We start from the raw sequence: 19,105 nt of genomic DNA, 5'->3' as shown, positions 1-19,105 counted from the left end.
ATGGCTGAAGGTTGGTCGGTGTCTGAGGCACTAGTGCATATTTCATAATGGCTACCAATGGTGGATCCAGAAAACAAAATGCTATGGTTGCTGAAGGACGATGATAGACTGACTGGAGATGTGGTGGTTGGAAATGGGGTAGAAAAAAGAATGGATGCTACAATGGAGGAGAAGGTGAATCGCTTTTGTATGTTGCACCATGCCTCTATGGAGACGTGGCTCACCAAGTACCAGATCACTAGGCAAGATCGAGAGGAAGCGCGATCTAAATTTCGACATAGTACGCATCATCGATCGATATCCCGAGGGCATGGAGGAGATGCTGCAGTTCATGTCAACGCGATGGTTACATGGAGCTTTGATCACAGCGTCTCGCAAAGGGGCAGAGGTCTCAATGGAGGAGTGGGAATTCTCGAGGGGATGTAGTCCAAAGGTGATGAGGTGTTTAGGATTTGTCGTATCTATATTTTATATGCGACATCTAATTTGAGTGTTTCAATGTACAGTACAAAATATATAGTGTAGCGTGGTCGCGCGGACGGCATTTTTGTGTAGAGCGTATTGACAAAATGCGCTCCACAATGGATTGTGGTATGATGGCAAGGTTCGAGCAAGAGAGCCGGCGACGAGCAACGGATCCAAACACGATTATAGATGAGATGGAGTATTTTGGAAACTTGCAAAGTATTATTACGTTTGATTACCGTAGCTTCTCCATGATACTATTCGATGTGTAGTGGTTCAAAGTGGTACTTGAAGGAGCTAGAGCAACAGTTCAACGAGGTCCATCTGGATTTCTCGAAATAGATTCTGAAAAAAATTAAATGAATTTGCGTGACACCTTTGTGTTGCCAGCCCATTGTGAACAAGTGCATGGACTCATTTGTTTGTTAATTGTATTACAACATGGTACATGTCACAATAGTTTAAACTCTCTTGTACGTGTTTGTGAACATGTAATCTTCTATCCAAACCCCCGAAAACCTTGATGGTGGTATGTTATACATTCAGCTACCTGAAGTGCGAGAGTATATGATCAAAGCAATGTTCCAAGCATAGATGAAGACAATATGCAAATAGAGGGGTCGATATTGCAAGGGGTAGAGGCCATCGAAAGCTTGGAGCCAGCATCGACTAACAATGATGGAAATACAAGAGTCCAAGAATTCTTTGAGAACAAGGTGGACTCATCCTTTTGTGGTGACATGTCTATAGACCTTCCAGTGTATGCGAAGTTGTGTCAGGAGATTGACATGGGACCATAGGATGCTTCATACTTGAAGCATCCACTTACTCAATTCGTTGACCAATCGCTTATAAGGGTACATAAGATATGCATTTTAAGTGAGATCTTTTTTTAAGGATTTATATTACTGTGCTTTTTATGATTTAAATTGATTATTCTAACATCATTTTTTATCTGTGCAAGTGACATTTTCAGGATGAGTCAAGAGATGAGCGATGAGGAGTTGTAGGATATCTTCATGTGCATGTCTCCAGACCAAATCGTGAGATTTAGAGACATGGCAGACCAGGAGCTGTCTCAGATATTGTCAGGCCATTCTGCTTACTAGATCACTTCAGCACGATCGGATGCTTTAGCTTCGAGTAGACGAGGTCGATGCTCCAGACTTGGCCCAGAGGAAGGGAGTGCTTTAGGGTTAGGTGGATGATGCAGAGATACGGAGGCAGTGAGCCCGCGGTTGGCACGGGATACAAGTGCGACTCCTTGCTCTCGTGGTGGTTCCAAGGAGCGTGGCTCATGCTCAGGTGGATGCTGTGGAGGCACAGACGCGGTGTCTTTGTCTCGTCATTCAGCTGGAGTTGCGTCACCTCTAGGATTTGTCACACCTGTGGGGACGTTTACTCCAGTTACTCCGGCTTTTGCTCAGCCGTCAGGTGGCACCCCTATGGGTGTCACTCTGACAAATATTACCTCGATTGGTACACCGGATGCACAGGGGTCTCCTGGATATGCCAAAGAGCGTGGACGCAAATGGGAGAGGACCCATCTTAGGCATACCCCAGGGGGATATGCATATCTAGTTGATGATAGGTCAGGAGCCATCATCATGAATGATGAGGGGAGGAGGGTGATGGCTCGTATGAGAGAGTTGTGCCAACAAGTTTTTCAGCACATCTTAGATCATTGGAAGAACATACCGAAGGGGAGCAAGGACTACATAGTAGCATCCTTGCATGAGGAGTTTCCGGTTCCAGCCTCAGTAGATAGATTTTCTATGGGCTGGATGATGGATTGCATGTGTGCATATATGTCACATAGACGATCGGACGCACGCAAGGCACTCAAGAGTGGGGCTACAAAGCCCAAGTGGTTAAACGTGGACGACTGTCGCCGACTAAGGGAGGAGGCTACAGATTCTCTAGGACGTTGGAGTCAGCACCGCGAGGTGGTGAGGGCACGACTCAAGGCCAAAGTGGTCCATCATCTTGGGAGTGGTGGCCACACGACATATTTGGAGGACTTTGTAAATTTTTATTTTGTTTTGCTTGTTTATTTTTTTGGAATATCCTTTGTACTGACAATCATGTTTCTAACAATTAGTATTTTATTTTCTTTGCAGCACTCCATTACAAATCGCGATCCGACTGGCCTTGAGACTTGATATGCAGAGAGGCACGGTCTCACTGCATTGATCGACTGATTGTATAGACGCAGTGGCCCTGTAAGTCACTCATCTTTCTTGTCCGTAGTTACCATGTTTAATTAGAATGCATTATTGTATGGCGGACTAATGCGTTGTTTCTTTTTTTGCAGAGTCTGTTTGATGCTCCTTTGCGACGAAACGAGCTTTCGGATGGTGAGGATATGTAGCTTGCCCTTGGATTCCTAGAGCTCACACACCTTTCTTTTTTGGTCGCTTGATCTGTGTAGACATTTTCTATGTATTAGTGATATCTTGTCATGATTGTACCAATCGCTTTCATTATGCGATCATGTATTCATTTCATGTATCAGTGTTATGATTTCAGTATACTTTGTTTTTGTTTGCACGAGCATTGTACACAGTGCAAAAACTATTTTGTATGGCCCAAATAAAACACATAGTGCTATATGTGGCAAGGCAGCTTGTTGCCCTGCTACAATTTTTTCTTTCCCTGTTAGCGTCGCAAATTTACTACTCGTGTCGTTATTATCGTCGCAGACCGTCGGTATCAGCACACTGATACTGCCGCCAATAACGACGCTGATACCGATGCTGATACTGACTGTTCTATGGCGTTGCCAATAACGACGCTTTTTGCAACGACGGGGGCAAATTTTGTTATTTACATCTTTGTCGCTTTTAACATCGGTATAAGGCCTATATCTTGTCGTGGTAAACTCTATTTCCCTTAATTGATAATCTTGCCTCTCTCAACATATGATGATCATGAAGTCACATGTGTGTGTGTGTGTGTGTGTGTGTGTGCGTGCGTGTGGGAGAGAGAGAGAGAGAGAGAGAGAGAGAGAGAGAGAGAGAGAGAGAGAGAGAGAGAGAGAGAGAGAGAGAGAGCTCATAAAAAACATAAACATAAAACATAAATACTAGCATATAGTAGTTTAATAATAATAATAGTAGTAAATATACTAATAAAATAAATATAGGTAAAAAATAAAGATCTACTATTCTATTATGTATTGCAATAATAAAAAATTAGAGAAAGAGAGCTATTAGAAAGAATAAATATACAACATAAATAATAACATATAAAAATAGTACGAAATAGTAAAATCAATAATTATAATAATAGTAAGATACAAAGTAATAATAATATTATCATGTATGACAATAATAAGAATGGAGAGAGAGAGAGATAACTATTAAAAAGTCATAAAATTAAAACATAAATAATAAAATATAAAAATAATAATTAATGATCACATAAATAAGAATAATAATGGTAACATACAAAATAATAAAAATATTATCATGTAGTATAATAATAATAATAATGGAGAGAGAGAGAGAGCTATTATGTTTTATACTCTATCCCTTATATTAATTTTTAAAAATAATAATATAAGGGATAGAGTATAAAACGTAAACATAAACTAATGTTGACAAGGACACACTATCATGCACAAGAGCATTGTCATTTTTAAGAGAGAGAGAGAGAGAGAGAGAGAGAGAGAGAGAGAGAGAGAGAGAGAGAGAGAGAGAGAGAGAGAGAGAGAGAGAGAGAGAGAGAGAGAGAGAGAGTCTATAAAAAAACAAATGTTAAAAGTGTGAGAGGAATCTTTTAGATAAACAATTATACATAAAAAGCTAAACTGATAATATTTAATGTGTGAGAGAAAGCATTAGATAAACATAAAACATAAATGCCATATAATCTTTCAACACACATGAGCTTTTAGCTAAACCATTATAGATAAAAAAACTAAAGTAATGATACTAATAAATAAATGTATAATGATCACAATAAAACGTACATTGTTTACAATACTTTAGGCAACTCACACGAATATATTGCAATACATAGATTTATCATTAATTTCCACTCCCCTAACAAGTTTCAAACCAAGTTAGGAGCTCTACAAATATATGTTCTCCCCACCAACTTGCCTTGCCCACACACCTCTCTATATTTAGATGACATTTGAAACAAATAACATGTACCTCTCAAAAAATTACCATGTATAAAACAAAGGAAAATAACATTGAACCTTAATATTTTTGTTTTCCACTTGGAACTAAGAGAAGCATGTAATCTAAAAGATCACTCATGTGCTCTTGCAACCTGATCATGGAGTCACACGCACACGCACACGTACACGCACACGCACATGCACACGCACACGCACACACACACACACACACACAAAAAAAATGTGTGTGTAGCTTGTGGAGGTTTTGGTGAAGCTATGGGCTATATAGGCTTGAAGGTTGAAGGCTAAAGCCATGTTTGACATGTAGTTCGATGGATGAAATACAGCTCGAGAGTGCGTACAATGCAAAGAAGAAGTTACACTAGTCATAGCCTCCATCCATGATCTTTCAAGATCACTATCAAAGCTTGTAGGAAGGCACATGTAGATAGATCAGTCATTGACACCACCAATTTGTAACTTCAATTATACAGATCTTTAGTTTATCCTATTCTCTCGCATACCTATCTTCCTTGTTACATGTCATCTTTGCTCTCCAAAACAAAGCACAAAAAATCCGCATACTCAACAACATAGCTGGATTACAATTTCTTAAGAATTGGCTTCAATGAACGAGTTGAGAGAGCCTTCTCAAAGCTCAAAAGACAAACGGGGCGATAAATGTATTGTGTAATCTTTGAGCAAAAACACCGTTTCAAGAAGCATCACATCATCTTCAAAGGAGGGCACGAGGCGAAGGAAGGGTGCATAAAGGTGAAGGACACTCCTACTATGCTTATGCACATGCATCTTCATAAGGGATTTATTGTCATTCACATATTGATGGACTAATTATGGAACCCTTATGGACATATTGATGTAGTGAAAGGGTACATATGTGGTGGGATTATGTCGGAGTGACTAATTAGAGGCTTGATATCGAGGAAATTGCTAGATGAAAAAGGATCTAGGAGCACCTTAAAGTTTTGTGTATTGGACACATACAAAGAGAAACAAAACACAGTTTCGTCTTGTTTGACACTTTGGACTACAAATGAAAATGGCCGTTTATTGGCTTGTTCTCTGCCGTCCTGTTTAACGACAGTATACCTAGTCCAAGGTGCTTGGAAATACTCGCTGTCCAGATTCTGGTCTGCAGCCGGCATCTCACATTCACGCCCAAGATGATGATGGACTGAACTGTTAATTGGTTATAATTGTCGACAGACGACGAGCAATCATAGAGATCATGAGTACAGAAGCTGGTCAGCAGACACAACAGCAGCTAGGGTGGAAGACGACGCCATACATACTGGGTAAATCATGATGCAGGCCAAGGTTTCATGCTGGTGTTTATTATAAATTTGTTTTAAGATGGTGCGCCAGCAATGATCAGTTAAGATAATCAATTGTATAATTAGGTGAAGTAGTGATTATGCGAAGAATGATTAACGATTTGATCATGATTACTGGGTTGACAATGCATTTGTAGTACCATGTACTTGATTAGCGGCACGCTAATCATGGAAGTAGTGATTATGCGAAGAATGATTAACGATTTGATCATGATTACTGGGTTGACAATGCATTTGTAGTCCATGTACTTGATTAGCGGCACGCTAATATTCAAGCTGATACAGCAATTAGTTCAGCGCCTAATTAATATTAATGGTTTGATTAGCTTCAGTAATGGCGATCGATGATGATCTCCGATACAGATAATTTTGATCAAGAGTTGATAATGATTAATGAGTTGATTAATTGTGAGTAATTTGGGAATCTATGTACTTGCGTAATGACAGCTGCTTAATGATTAACGATTTGATCATGATTACTGGGTTGACAATGCATTTGTAGTACCATGTACTTGATTAGCGGCACGCTAATCATGGAAGTAGTGATTATGCGAAGAATGATTAACGATTTGATCATGATTACTGGGTTGACAATGCATTTGTAGTCCATGTACTTGATTAGCGGCACGCTAATATTCAAGCTGATACAGCAATTAGTTCAGCGCCTAATTAATATTAATGGTTTGATTAGCTTCAGTAATGGCGATCGATGATGATCTCCGATACAGATAATTTTGATCAAGAGTTGATAATGATTAATGAGTTGATTAATTGTGAGTAATTTGGGAATCTATGTACTTGCGTAATGACAGCTGCTTAATGATTAATGTGTGATAAGCTTCGTATAACGATTAGTCAAGCTGCTAATCAGATTGTTTACGTAGCTTCACTAATGCTGATGATTGATTATGATAGGGATTAATAATGATTAGTGGGTTGACAGTTAATTAATTCGTTATGATTTGATCTGTGCGCCTGATTAATTAATGGATGAATGGCGTGCTCTCTGACAGGGAATGAGGTAAGCGAGAGGATAGCAAGCTATGGGTTGACGTGGAGTATGATCCTGTATTTCATCGAGAAGTACCACATGAAGAAAGAGGAGGCGTCGTATCGGCTGAGCATCATCTCGGGCATCACGGCCTTGGCCCCCATCGTCGGAGGCTTCGTGGCTGACGCCTACCTCGGCCGCTACCGCACCATCCTCTACGCCTCCATCTCCAATCTCCTTGTAATATTCTCTCTCTCTCTCTCTCTCTCTCTCTCTCTCTCTCTCAAACACACATCTTGAGCTAATGCATGTGCTATATGGGGATCTAATAGTGAAACACCCGAAGCAAAAATACATGAGTGTGACTCTATTGCTTAGCCTGGAGGAAAATAATCAATCCATGATTCAACACAATGCCTACCATGATCTAATATAACACTACTACAATCATACCATTTGGGAGGAAAATTGTCAACCCACAATTGACACATCTATGTTTGCCATTCCTATTCCACAGGGCATGTCATGCTTACTATTAACATCATTGATTCCAACACTCACACCACCTCCTTGTAATGATGGTGGACCCTGTGTTGGAGCATCTACAGGTCAACTTTACTTTCTCTATGCAACCTTTGTCTTCTTGGCCGTTGGATCTGGTGGATTACGTCCTTGTGTTTATGCATTTGGAGCTGATCAATTTAAGCAAGACACAATGGAAGACAAGAAGCAACTTCAAAGTTTCTTCAATTGGTATTATGTGTGCTTAAGCTTTGCACTATTGCTAGCATCTACAATTTTGAGCTATATACAACTAGAAGTGAGTTGGAAATGGGGATTTGGAATCCCTACCATGATGATGGCCCTTTCAATCTTAATCTTTATCGGTGGCTCCTTTAGTTACACATGTGTATCCCCTAAAGGGAGTCCATTCACAGAATTGGCACAAGTCTTAGTAGCTGCCTACAAGAAAAGAAGGATTCATTTACCCATTGATTCTACAAATCTCTACCATGGTGATTATGGGCTCTATGACAATCCTTGCAAGACTTCAACATGCAATAACCTCTTAGATCACACAAATGGATACAGGTAAGCACCAATCCATGTGTGTTTGTGTCTTTCATTTTGTAGTATAGTTCATTTAGATTACAAGACTTTTGCTTTATAATAAATGCAAATGATGCAAACATGTCATAATTGTATCAAGGAAACTAATGCATTTGCAAATATGTTTACATTGCATTGAGAAAAGAATTGTAAGAGAATGCTTACTCTCTTTTCTATTTCAAAAAATTGCAAGCTTTGAGATAGGCCTTTCTAGTGACCCTTTGAATTTCAAATCATGAATGTCAAGGAAACTTAAAACTTGTAACCACTATTATAGAATATCACTAAGTGTGAATATCTATATTATAATCTATCTTCTCTAGAGCTTATTAGTTGGTCTAATTGTGGTATGATACCCAAAAATGCTCGAATGAGAGAGAGACCTGACGCTTTTAATTGTTATGTTGCTCAAGAAGGCACATGAAACAATTTGTTGGTAGTCCGTTAGGTAGATTCCTTCAATATGATGTAACAAGCCCGCCTATCAGCTGTACTCCAAGCACGTTTTTAGCGGTCCATCATCGAGAAATAAATCTAAGCGTTGCTGCTCGACACTCCCATGGAATGTTCCGAGGTTTTTCACCTAGGGTTTCTCGAGTTTGCCTCGCAACAGAACTTTCGCGGTCGAACCCACTAGGATCAAGCTAAAATTTGGGCTCCTAAGGGTCAAGGTCTCCTGACAGTATTCTAGTGTCGAATTCCGGACAACCTACTTTACGTAGAGATACCCAATCCGAAGTAGACCCATGCCGCACTTGGTTCAAAGAGAATGGGAAATGAGAGGGATGCACTGCTCAACCTCTCTACCTGTAGGGCATAGTCCCCATTTCGGTCCCCTAAAACGGTATGAATTGGGTTCTAACTTAACAATACCTAAAGTTGAACGGTGATAAATCCTTGTGAGAAGCCTCCTAGTTCTCTGGGACTACCCTGTCGTAAGACAGATGCGTCAGGGTTCTACCCACCTGCTTCCCTTGATAGATTTAGTTTTCTAATTAGGTCCTACCACATTTATGTGAAACATTCAAATTAGCTTCCTTAATTAGGCCTTTTAGGGAACATGGTTCGTTCGCGTAATTTACAACACTGACACGCAAACAAAACATGTATTCATTTTGACAAACAAGTTCATTAACTTATTTTCCAGTTAATCTTTGTCTCCTGCCCATACAGGAGAATTATGTATCTCTTCTGTCCAACAGAAGTACCCGGTCCAAATCACATGGCACCATAATTTCTAACCTTTATCTAGAATAGGATCTTCCAATGCCCGGCCAGACGTTGGACTCACGACAGTCTACAACTCCGTTCCGGACTAGGCAAGGGGTATCCAAAGCTCCACTGACCCCAAACGACCTAGGAGTGAGACACAACTTCCGTGGATCGCCTTTTCACCACTCGCCCTTTGGCCTGTGAATCAAGCAGTGCCCTCTCGGGGTAATCCATGGTGCGATCTTGGAGAAAATCCACCCGTTCAAATATCCTTCCTTAATTAACCCAATTAAGAATCAAGCACAATCAAGGCAATCAACCTAATGTCATCTTCCAAGGAGAACATTCCTTTATTCCCATGGCAACTTGTCATTATAGACCCCTGCCATGCATTTACCATCAAACACAAGCACTTGGAATAATAATTCAATTCACATCTCACAATCAGTTTAATGCAAAAACATTAAGGGCATTATCTAATCAATCCATGAAACAATGGTATCCGTTTCCAAACATTGTAGGAATAGTTGCGATAACCTTTCCATTGTGTGTTTGCTCTCCCCCTTGGGATCTAAGCGATTCCATGCAAAATTTACTTAACACTTCATTCGTCGACTAGGACATTGCTCAAGACATGAGTTCTAATAATCCCTTATTTTGATTGATAATCGAACCCTTCTTCCCTAACAAGTACAAAAGCATTGGTCTTTCCTTTGACTTAGGGTCTCCTAATCCTTGAGCTCTTCGCTTGCCCTAGAATTATTGTTGCATCTAGCCCAACCCCAAATAGGATTGATAAATATAGTCACTATTGGCAAATCTCAAGGCATCGTAGTCTAGTGATTGTTGTTTGTAGTAGCTATGCATAACTTCAAGAACCCAATTAACTAATGGCTCGTGATATTAGCGAGACTTTAATGCAAGGTCAATTTGTGTACCATCGATGGATGTGTCATATAATCTCTCCTATGCATGCATCGTCTATGTGCATAACCCTTAAGTAACCTTTATTCTCTTTATGCTACATAGGACTTCGTCGTGTAGCACTGGGATGCAAGTATTTGAGTACATGGGTTTGTGTGAACCTCAATGTGCCGTATGCATAAATCTATGTGACGCCATCTATGGTTGCGGAAGAATTAGCCTATGATCCCCTACGAACTCATTAATTATTGAAAAGTAATTCATGTTACTTGTTAAAAAGAACTCTTGTGCATGCCAAGCGACATACCCTGTGTCTCAATGAATAGCGGAGATGGCAATTAATACCTGGATATTCGGATATGAGTTATCCATACCCGACCTTGTGTTCGTATTTGTAGAAACGCCCTAGCCAGTGGCTCCATTGTCAAATGCAGGATTACCATTGACGCAAATCTCCCTCTGTTTGGGGGCCATACTTTCGGCTTGTAAATCTCTTTCTCCCCTTCTCTCATTGGAGAGATGGTGTGTCAGGGTGATTCTTTTCGAAAGGATCAGACTCGCAGAGAGATGAGGATTAGAATCACGCGAAGATGAGGATTAGACTCACGGGAAGATGAAGATTAAACTCGTGGGGAAGGGGAATAAATCGCGAGGAAAAAAAAAAGAGGAAGTGTGTGGTCACCCTCTTTGGAAGGGCTTCTTCTTCTTATTCTTCTTCTCCTCTCTCTCTCCCTCTCTTCTTCTCTTCTTCTTCTCCTCCTCTTCTTCTCCTCCTCTTCTTCTCCCTCTTCTTCTCCCTCTTCTCTCTCCCTCTCTCCTTCTCCTCTCTCTCTCCCTCTCTTCTTTCTCTCTCTCTCTCTCTCTCTCTCTCTCTCTCTCTCTCTCTCTCTCTCTCTCTCTCTCTCTCTCTCTCTCTCTCTCTCTCTCTCACGGCCAACAGTAGGTCCAGGCCCTCCAAGGCTTCCTATCTCCCCCCTTCCTACGATTGGGGGGGTTTATATAATGGGGAGGGAGGTTTATTATGGGGGGGGGGGGGGGGGACAAATAGTGGGGGGGAGAAACAGATAGTAAGGGGGGGAGTGAGGTGGCACACGTGTACCCCTTCCCCATCATAATTGTTATCTACATATCCCACCACCACCTCATCAGCTTCCTCATCCTCGTCAGCATCGTTTACTTCCTCTTCCCTGCTGTCATCTCCATTGTGATATTCGCTACTGTTGGCGCCATCCCTTCCCTCCCCCCCCCCCCCCCCCCCCCCACAACCACCTGTCATCGGTGACAACAAGGGGGAATTTTTTTTTCAATTAATTAAAAAAATTTAGGGGGGGGCTCCTACGTCCTCGGCGGGCCATTACATATGAAAATTCCTACTTGTAGTTAAGGCTTGACTCATCTGACAAGAGAGACTTGAAAATTTTCAATGGGTTAAATAGTCAAATGATAAAACATCCTATATTTACACCTCAAATACCTTGGGGAAGTTACTATATGTATATCATCTACATCACGTGCATTCAAGGCCTATTTATAAATAGCCTTCTGTGAATTTTTCTTGAATAAAATATAATTGTTTTCTATTGAATTTGTAAATAATCCCTTTATATTACACCCTTTTGTATGTCAAAAATGTATAAAAATGATATTTAAAAGAAACCTTATTTTGAAGCCACATGATGCACACATATATTCATGAGTAACTTACCTGAGTCAAATACTTACTTTTTGAAATCACTTTAAACTTGACATGCATTTGTTGAAATGATTTATGGCATCTAAATATAGATGCCTCAAGTACTTAGGACACAAAATAAAAAACTTAAGGCTGCACAAGCATAGCTCAAGTTCATATGTGGAGAGTTTGAATTAACACTCACACTTTGCTCATCATTAATAGGCACCTCGGGGCGGACTCACTATATGTGAACCATCTGTCACGTGAGTTTAAGGCCTATTTAAAAACTCTCTTATCTATAAAAATTTTCTAAATAAAATATGCCCCTTTTCTATTCAATGTTTGAATATCCCCTTTATATGTTACCCTTCTATGTGTTAAAAATGTATAAAACAATTATATTTTTTAAATCCCTTATTTTGAACCCAAGTGATATGCTTACACATTTCTAAGTGAACCCCCCCCCCCCCCTCGGAAAGGCACCCATATTATGTACAAGCCTACACAACACATATTGTTTCTAGCTTGCATTAGGGTGGAATTGATTTGGGTTTGAAGACAAGATTGTAATCCCAAGGGGTCCACTAGGGTTTACTGTATGGTACCATGTGAGTGTAAGGGAGGGGGTTTATTTAAGGGAAGGAAGATACATTTTATAAGGTAAGGTCCCATAAATAGGGGGTAGATAAGGGGTATTTTCATATATTTCTTGCATGCAGGTGACGTCTCCTTATTACTACTAGTGAATCCCCTGTGATTGTAATAATAAGATGTGTGCAATGTGTCTATGTCATCTTAAAAGTATCTTGCTTGCTACCAATCACGTTATTTGCAAATAGCTCAATTACAAATAGTAATCCATACTTACCTAATTCTTATTGAAATTAAGTGAAGATACTCCCTCCAATTTGAACAAGGAGGCCCTTAGCATAGTTGGATGTCTTTTTTACCAAGTTTGTGGACCAATTGTGTGTTATATATGGACACATGTGATGGATTTGTTATGCATAAGTTAAATCATGCTTTTGTTGTTGTTGTTGTTGTTGGTGTGTGTGTGTGTGTGTGTGTGACCTTTCTTTGTCTTACTTAGCTTTCAACTTTAATCAGTGTTTAACATATTTGTGTGGTTCAATAATTTCTCTAGGAACAACATATTTAGAATAGGCATGAAAGTGAGATTACTAGTCCCTTAGTAGTATCCCCACAAGCTAGGGCTAAATTGCATCAAATTTGTGTAGTATATGCACCCATGCAAAGTCTTTGCCATGCATAAGCCAAAGCTTTCTTTTCTTGGTATGACTCTCTTTGGCATATGCATAAGCCAAAGCATGCCTTTCTTGATGATTCTCTTTTGACACATGCCCTTTCTTTGTGTGTCTTCATTTTCACCTTTAGAGGGTCTTTGACATCTTTGTATGGTTATAGACCATTCTCTATGGATGCATGAAGAAAAATCCTAAAGGTGATGCTAATAGTCCCTTACGAGACTGTTTTCACCTTTAGTGGGTCTTTGACATCTTTGTATGGTTAGAGACCATTCTCTATGGATGCATAACGAAAAATCCTAAAGGTGATGCTAATAGTCCCTTACGAGACTATGTCATCATAGGCTAGGGCTTATATTCATAGTTATGGTTCAATAAATGCACTACACTCCGAAGTCCATATATGCCCTATCTACACTCATGTAAAAAGCTTTCTTATATGTAAGGCAAGACACAACTTTGTTGAGATAACTGTGGTTAGCAATGATTTGTGGGGATGTGTTGTCAAGCTCCAGTGTGAAAGTGAGACTACTAGTATCCTTGCAAGGTTGGGCTTGAAACAATCAATGAATGTATTGTATTCACAAGTTTGTTGCTGAAACTTTTAGTACAAAGATTCTATGTTTAAAACTATTACCTGAGCTTTTGATGGTTCTTCTATATAGGAGCAATATGCATGGAAAGTTCTTGAATCATCCTACATAAGGCAAAGGGGTCACTTAAGTGACTTTGAAAAATAATTAGCTCATAATACCTCTTTTGGTCTATGTTCGAACCACTTTTTATTAACTTCAAGATTCTTGAATATGATATATAGATATGATTGCTCTTTTTGTCCAACATGGTGTAAAAAACTTAATTATCTCCTTGTTGTCCTTATATCACACCCAATTCGCTCTTTTGTAGGTTATATAATTGGAACACCTCTATTTGTGCAAAACCTAATAGCATGTAATCTTTAAATGTGGCTAGCCTAGGATTGATGTAGAAAATTTACTCTTTAGGGAAAAATATAGTAGAAGATGCTAGTAGATAAGCTACTATACCCTACAATTCCCATATGTTTCTCTTATTTATCATACGATTACTATTAAATCGATGTATGTACCATGTGATAGTCTTCTTAACTAGCACAATATAAAGCACTCATTGGTCCCTAATGGTCCTTCAATGGGTCTAGATTGTAATGATTTTATAAGTCTTGTATGCTTATGCAAAATACAACTATCTAAACTATTTCATTGGCCTATGTTTTGAGGGTAAACTTGTGCTGAAATTGTATGGCTTAAAGACTTTTATACTAGATGTTAAATTTCTTATTTTGCAAACCCTTTGAAAGAAATATCTCGGGAGCTCATTAGAGTCTAAACCTCTACATCAATTGCATTCAATACCTATTAAACAAATCATTTATCTATGATTGATTTTGTAAATAAAGTACACCATTTTTCAATGCACTAGTGTGAAAAGATACTCCCTTTAAATGATATCAATATTATGTTAAAAATATCTATGTCAACAAGATTTTTAAGATGTTTCTTCTATTGGATCTAGGTGATATGCCTTATGCATTTGTTGTGAGTGACCCTTCATGAAAGAAATATATATAAAGGGGGCATTGTTCTCAATGCCCCCTTTTTTAAAGGACATTGTTTGCTAAACATGCATTCAATTAACTTACATATTCATCAGTAACGCCCCTAAGCTGAGGAGGCCTTTAAATGTCATTAAATTAGCTCCTTTACTCTACTTGATGATTTTGATGCACATGTGTGAGATAGATTTCTAGACAAGGCTGCGGTGAGGACACAAGAGGACCAAGAAGAAGAAGAAGAAGCAAAGGGGGTGCATGTGGCACCCAAGAACAAGTGGCGGCTATGCGAGGTGGACAAGGTGGAGGCAGTAAAGTGCGTGCTAAGGGTGGGGCCCATATGGGCAGCAGGGATCCTACCGGGTAGCTATTTGATTCAACAAGGGATTTGGCTACCATTGCAGGTGAGTGTTTCACACAAACATTTTTTATAGTAGATACCAAACACCGAGTCAAAAAATTGGAGGGATTTATGAGTCTATTTTCATGTGCTTAACATTTCTCTAACTAAACGGATGATGATGTTCAAACTTTCTTATTTAACCAATAGGGTTGTAACTCAGTGGTTTGATTGTGGGTTGAGTCCTTAGGTGTGTGAGTTCAAACCCTGGTGCTACATATCCTTTGCTATAGATAAAAAACATCTATGTGCATCTAGACTTTCTTCTTTAAATTTTGAAAGTGTTGGAAGCGAATATGTGAATAGATATGCTGTAGGGGAAGTGGGGCATAGGGTTTGACCTCACGCACCCTTATAACTCAATCCACACCCAAACTACTACACCATGACCCTATTGGCAACTTTTGAAAGTGTTTTGTGGTATTTTTTTACTATTGATTTTATGTGAAACGTAGATTTCTCATGAACGTGGCTCAATTTTTTAAACTTTTCTTCTTCAAAATTTGAAGGTTTTTTGTTGACAATTTTGGAATGCATTTTACACTAAATTTTGATGTTTATCGTTTGTAAAACTCAAAAATTTTAGGTTCAAGGTTTTAAATCTTTCTTTTTCAAGCTTTGGTTTTTTAAAAGTGACAAATTTGCAATTCATTTTATGCTAAATTTGGGTGTTCGTTTTCAAATTCAAAGTTTTTTAACTTCCTTCATGAAATTTTGAATTCATTTTACGCTAAATTTTGATGCTTATAATTTGTATAGCTTGAATATTTTAGATAATTTCAAGGTTTTAAACTTTCTTCTTCAAGCCTTTTTTTTTTTGGGTGACGAATTTGCAGTTCATTTTATGCTAAATTTGGGTGTTCCTTTTTCAAGTTCAAGGTTTTTCAGGTTCCTTCATGAATGTTGGAATTCATTTGAATGCTAGATGGTGATGTTTATCATTTTTAATAACTTGAAAATTTTAGATTCAAGGTTTTAGACATTCTTCTTTTAAAAATATTTTTGTGATAATTCTGCAATTTATTTTACGCCGTGTGTTTGTTTTCGAGTGCAAGGTTTTTCAATTCTCTTCATGTTTTTAAAAAAAGAGCTTCCTCCCCAAAAGAAAAAAAGTTTTAATGTATTGTTAAAAAAAAAAAGAGGAAAAATGTCTTGTTTTGAGTGCAAGGTTGTTCAATTCTCTTCATGTTTTTTTTTTTGGAAAAAAAAGCTTCCTCCCAAAAGAAAAAAAGGTTTAATGTATTGTTTAAAAAAAAGGAAAAATGTTTTTTTTTCTCGGACATTTTGGCAATTCACTTTATATTAAAGTTTTGGTTGTTTCGTGAGCCGTTGCAGGCGCAAACGATGGAGCGCCACGTGGGCAGGCTGGTGGTCCCGGCGACATCGATGCCGTTGTTTTCCTTTTTAACGCTGGTGATGTGGCTGCCCTTCTACGACCGGGTGGTGGTCCCGAGGTTGCGCTGGGACGGGCTCCGCGGGGTGTCCCTCCTCCAGCGGACAGGCATCGGTTACGGGCTGACCATGTTCAGCCCACTCCTGGGCGGCCTGGTGGAGGCGCAGCGGCGCCAGTTGGCCGCCTCCGGCCACCGCCAGATGTCGGTCTTCTGGCTGGCCCCGCAGCTGATGGTGCTGGGGCTGGCCGACTCCTTCTGCATCGTGGGCCTGATCGAGTTCCTGTACGACCAGATGCCCGCCCGCATGCGCAGCACCGCCGTCGCCCTCTTCGCCACCGCCCTCGCCTTCGGCAGCTTCGCCGGCAGCGGCCTCCTGGCTCTCCTCCAGCACGCCTCGCGCTGGGCCCACCACCGGCCATGGATCCAGGTATCATAAAAATGCCGGCCCCGCCAGCTAGTTATTATTCTTATTCTTATACTTTAATTTAAAAACTTACCTCTCCTGAGCTTTTTCATAATAACCTTTTTAAAAACCTAGGTTTGGTGTCACGCGAAGAATCGTTCAATAGTTAGAGTTGGGTCATATGAGCGAGCACATGCCTGCGAATTGTTCAATCGTTAGAGTTGGGTCATATGAACGAGCACACGCCTGCAAATTGTTCAATCGTTAGAGTCGGGTCATATGAGCAAGCACACGCCTGCCGGACCTTGCACTTGTCGAATAACTAAAGTTTGCTAGGGGTGACATGCTCTTTTTCTTTCTTTCTTACTAAATTTACACTCATCTTTGCTTTTGAATGCAAGTAGAGACTAAACATGTGGCTGAACTCTTTAGAAAATGTAGACCATTACTTCTCGTTCAAAACAACTTAGGTTAGTGTCAAGCAATTGTTAAAATCTCCATTCACTTGCGCTGCTGCTTTTCATCGAAAAACATAGAGAGGCTTTCCTTTGGAGTAGTTCTTAAAATTCTGAAAACTTAAATTGTTGAATTCAGGAATGCATCTTAGATGGCCGGTTTGTAGGTTTCCACATTTTGTGTTTTCGAGATCTCTTTTTTAGAGACATTAAATTTTACTAGAAAGACAAGGAAAAAAGAGTGAGATATTTGCGGAGCTATCATTAGGACTTTTTTATCTCAACAAGGAAGTCTTAAAAAGCCATCATGGATCCAAGTACATAAATTGACGTGTAGAGTCGAGCAAATAATGAAAAGTTTAAATTGCCTAGGTTTAGTGTCAAGTAGACCATTAAATATTCAGAACACCTAAAATATTAATTCTCATTAAAAAACGTAGTTTTTTCTGTCAAGCCAATTATTAAAATTTCGAAAGACTTCGATTGTTAAATTTAGGAAAATGCTTTAGATCGCAGGCTTTCAATTTTAGCATTTTGTGTCTCACGATAAACTATGTTAAATAAAATATGCGGAAACTATTCTAAAACATCAAAACAACTTAAGCTACTAGAAAACCTTAGAGAAAAGCATTTTAGATGATGCGTTTTTTTGTTTCAACACTTTTGTGGTTTCATCAAATTATATTTTAAAATATCCAAATGTTGAACGTTTAAATTTCAGAACATATTTTAGATGGTAGGTCTTACTATAACAACAACACAAGCAAATTTTTAATTTTTTTTTAAAAAAAACATATGAGAAAGTTGTAGAAACCACCAAAAAGATCGCAAATAATTCAAAGTGGAAGGTTTTTGAGATGGGCTCTCAGGAAATGTTTGTTGTGCGAGTGCTGCTAATCACAAGGAGCTTAGAAGATGATTAAGGTTAATAAAGGTTGCTATAGGAGCTGGGAGAAATTAGTGAAGTATATAAAACGTGCAAGATGATTAAGGTTAATTAAGGAGCTCTCCGGAATATATATTTTTCATTAATTAAACATGGTTGGCAGGAGGACCTCGACGAGGGCCAGCTGGACTACTATTACTACTTCCTGGCCGTCACCTTAGCCGTCAACTTTGTGTACTTCGTTGTAGTGGCTCGCAAATACAAATACCGGTCCTCACCCGCCTCCCTTCCTCGCAGCCACCTCCGCCCCCCCGACGCCGACCTCGCCGCCATCAGCCACATCTCCGCCTACTTCTCTGCGTCTGTCGGGGGCGACATCGACCAAGCTTCTTTCAGCCCGGCTCGATTTGCATCCCCCAGTCTCATCATATAACATCCACCACATCTCCATTCTTTACTAGTGTCCCATACCATAGCGCCCATACAATCCTATCATCATTCTCAAGACATTCCATTGCCAAATAACTGCCATCATTGTGTAACCTTACTACCCCATTCCTAACATAGCGCCCATACAATCCTATCATCATTCTCAAGACATTCCATTGCCAAATAACCACCATCATTGTGTAACCTTACTACCCCATTATAATCCTATCATGTTGAACTCGCGCTTTCGTGTCATTAAGGTCCCAAACTCCTCCTTCTCATTTCCATTCATCACTTCATTGTGGACTTCAAAGTAAGATGCCTAAGGTGGGACACACTCCCTCCTTCCCTCCTGCATATGTCTAAGATGAAGATTTTTAGAGGTTTTTTTTTTGGGTGGGACACTCGCACACTATCAAGA

The 19,105-nt window shown here is 39.5% G+C and overlaps 1 protein-coding gene across 1 annotated transcript; it reads left to right on the top strand.

Annotated features, from left to right (window-relative positions):
- Nucleotides 1–5,840: 5,840 nt before the first annotated feature.
- LOC148017732 (protein NRT1/ PTR FAMILY 2.12-like) lies at nt 5,841–18,688 on the top strand. The gene is made up of 6 exons (XM_087661493.1): nt 5,841–5,910; nt 6,963–7,180; nt 7,458–8,032; nt 14,908–15,121; nt 16,453–16,938; nt 18,419–18,688. Exons 1-6 carry the CDS (start codon nt 5,844–5,846, stop codon nt 18,686–18,688), a joined length of 1,830 nt encoding a protein of 609 aa, XP_087517619.1. The 5' UTR covers nt 5,841–5,843.
- The last annotated feature ends 417 nt before the right edge of the window (nt 18,689–19,105 follow it).

This window comes from Lygodium microphyllum, chromosome 21 (assembly GCF_053477565.2).
Source record: "Lygodium microphyllum isolate KBCC chromosome 21, Lygodium_microphyllum_v1.1.10, whole genome shotgun sequence".
NCBI lineage: Eukaryota > Viridiplantae > Streptophyta > Polypodiopsida > Schizaeales > Lygodiaceae > Lygodium > Lygodium microphyllum.
The sequence above is the reverse complement of the archived record's forward strand: the minus strand, read 5'-3'. Positions and strand labels throughout refer to the sequence as shown.

Bases quoted from the DNA above. Each gene is read 5' to 3' on its own strand.
- LOC148017732 (XM_087661493.1), top strand. From the start codon at position 5,844: ATGAGTACAGAAGCTGGTCAGCAGACACAACAGCAGCTAGGGTGGAAG. The intron at 7,181-7,457 runs GTAATATTCTCT...CCTATTCCACAG, and splicing joins CCTCCATCTCCAATCTCCTT to GGCATGTCATGCTTACTATT. The intron at 16,939-18,418 runs GTATCATAAAAA...CATGGTTGGCAG, and splicing joins ACCACCGGCCATGGATCCAG to GAGGACCTCGACGAGGGCCA.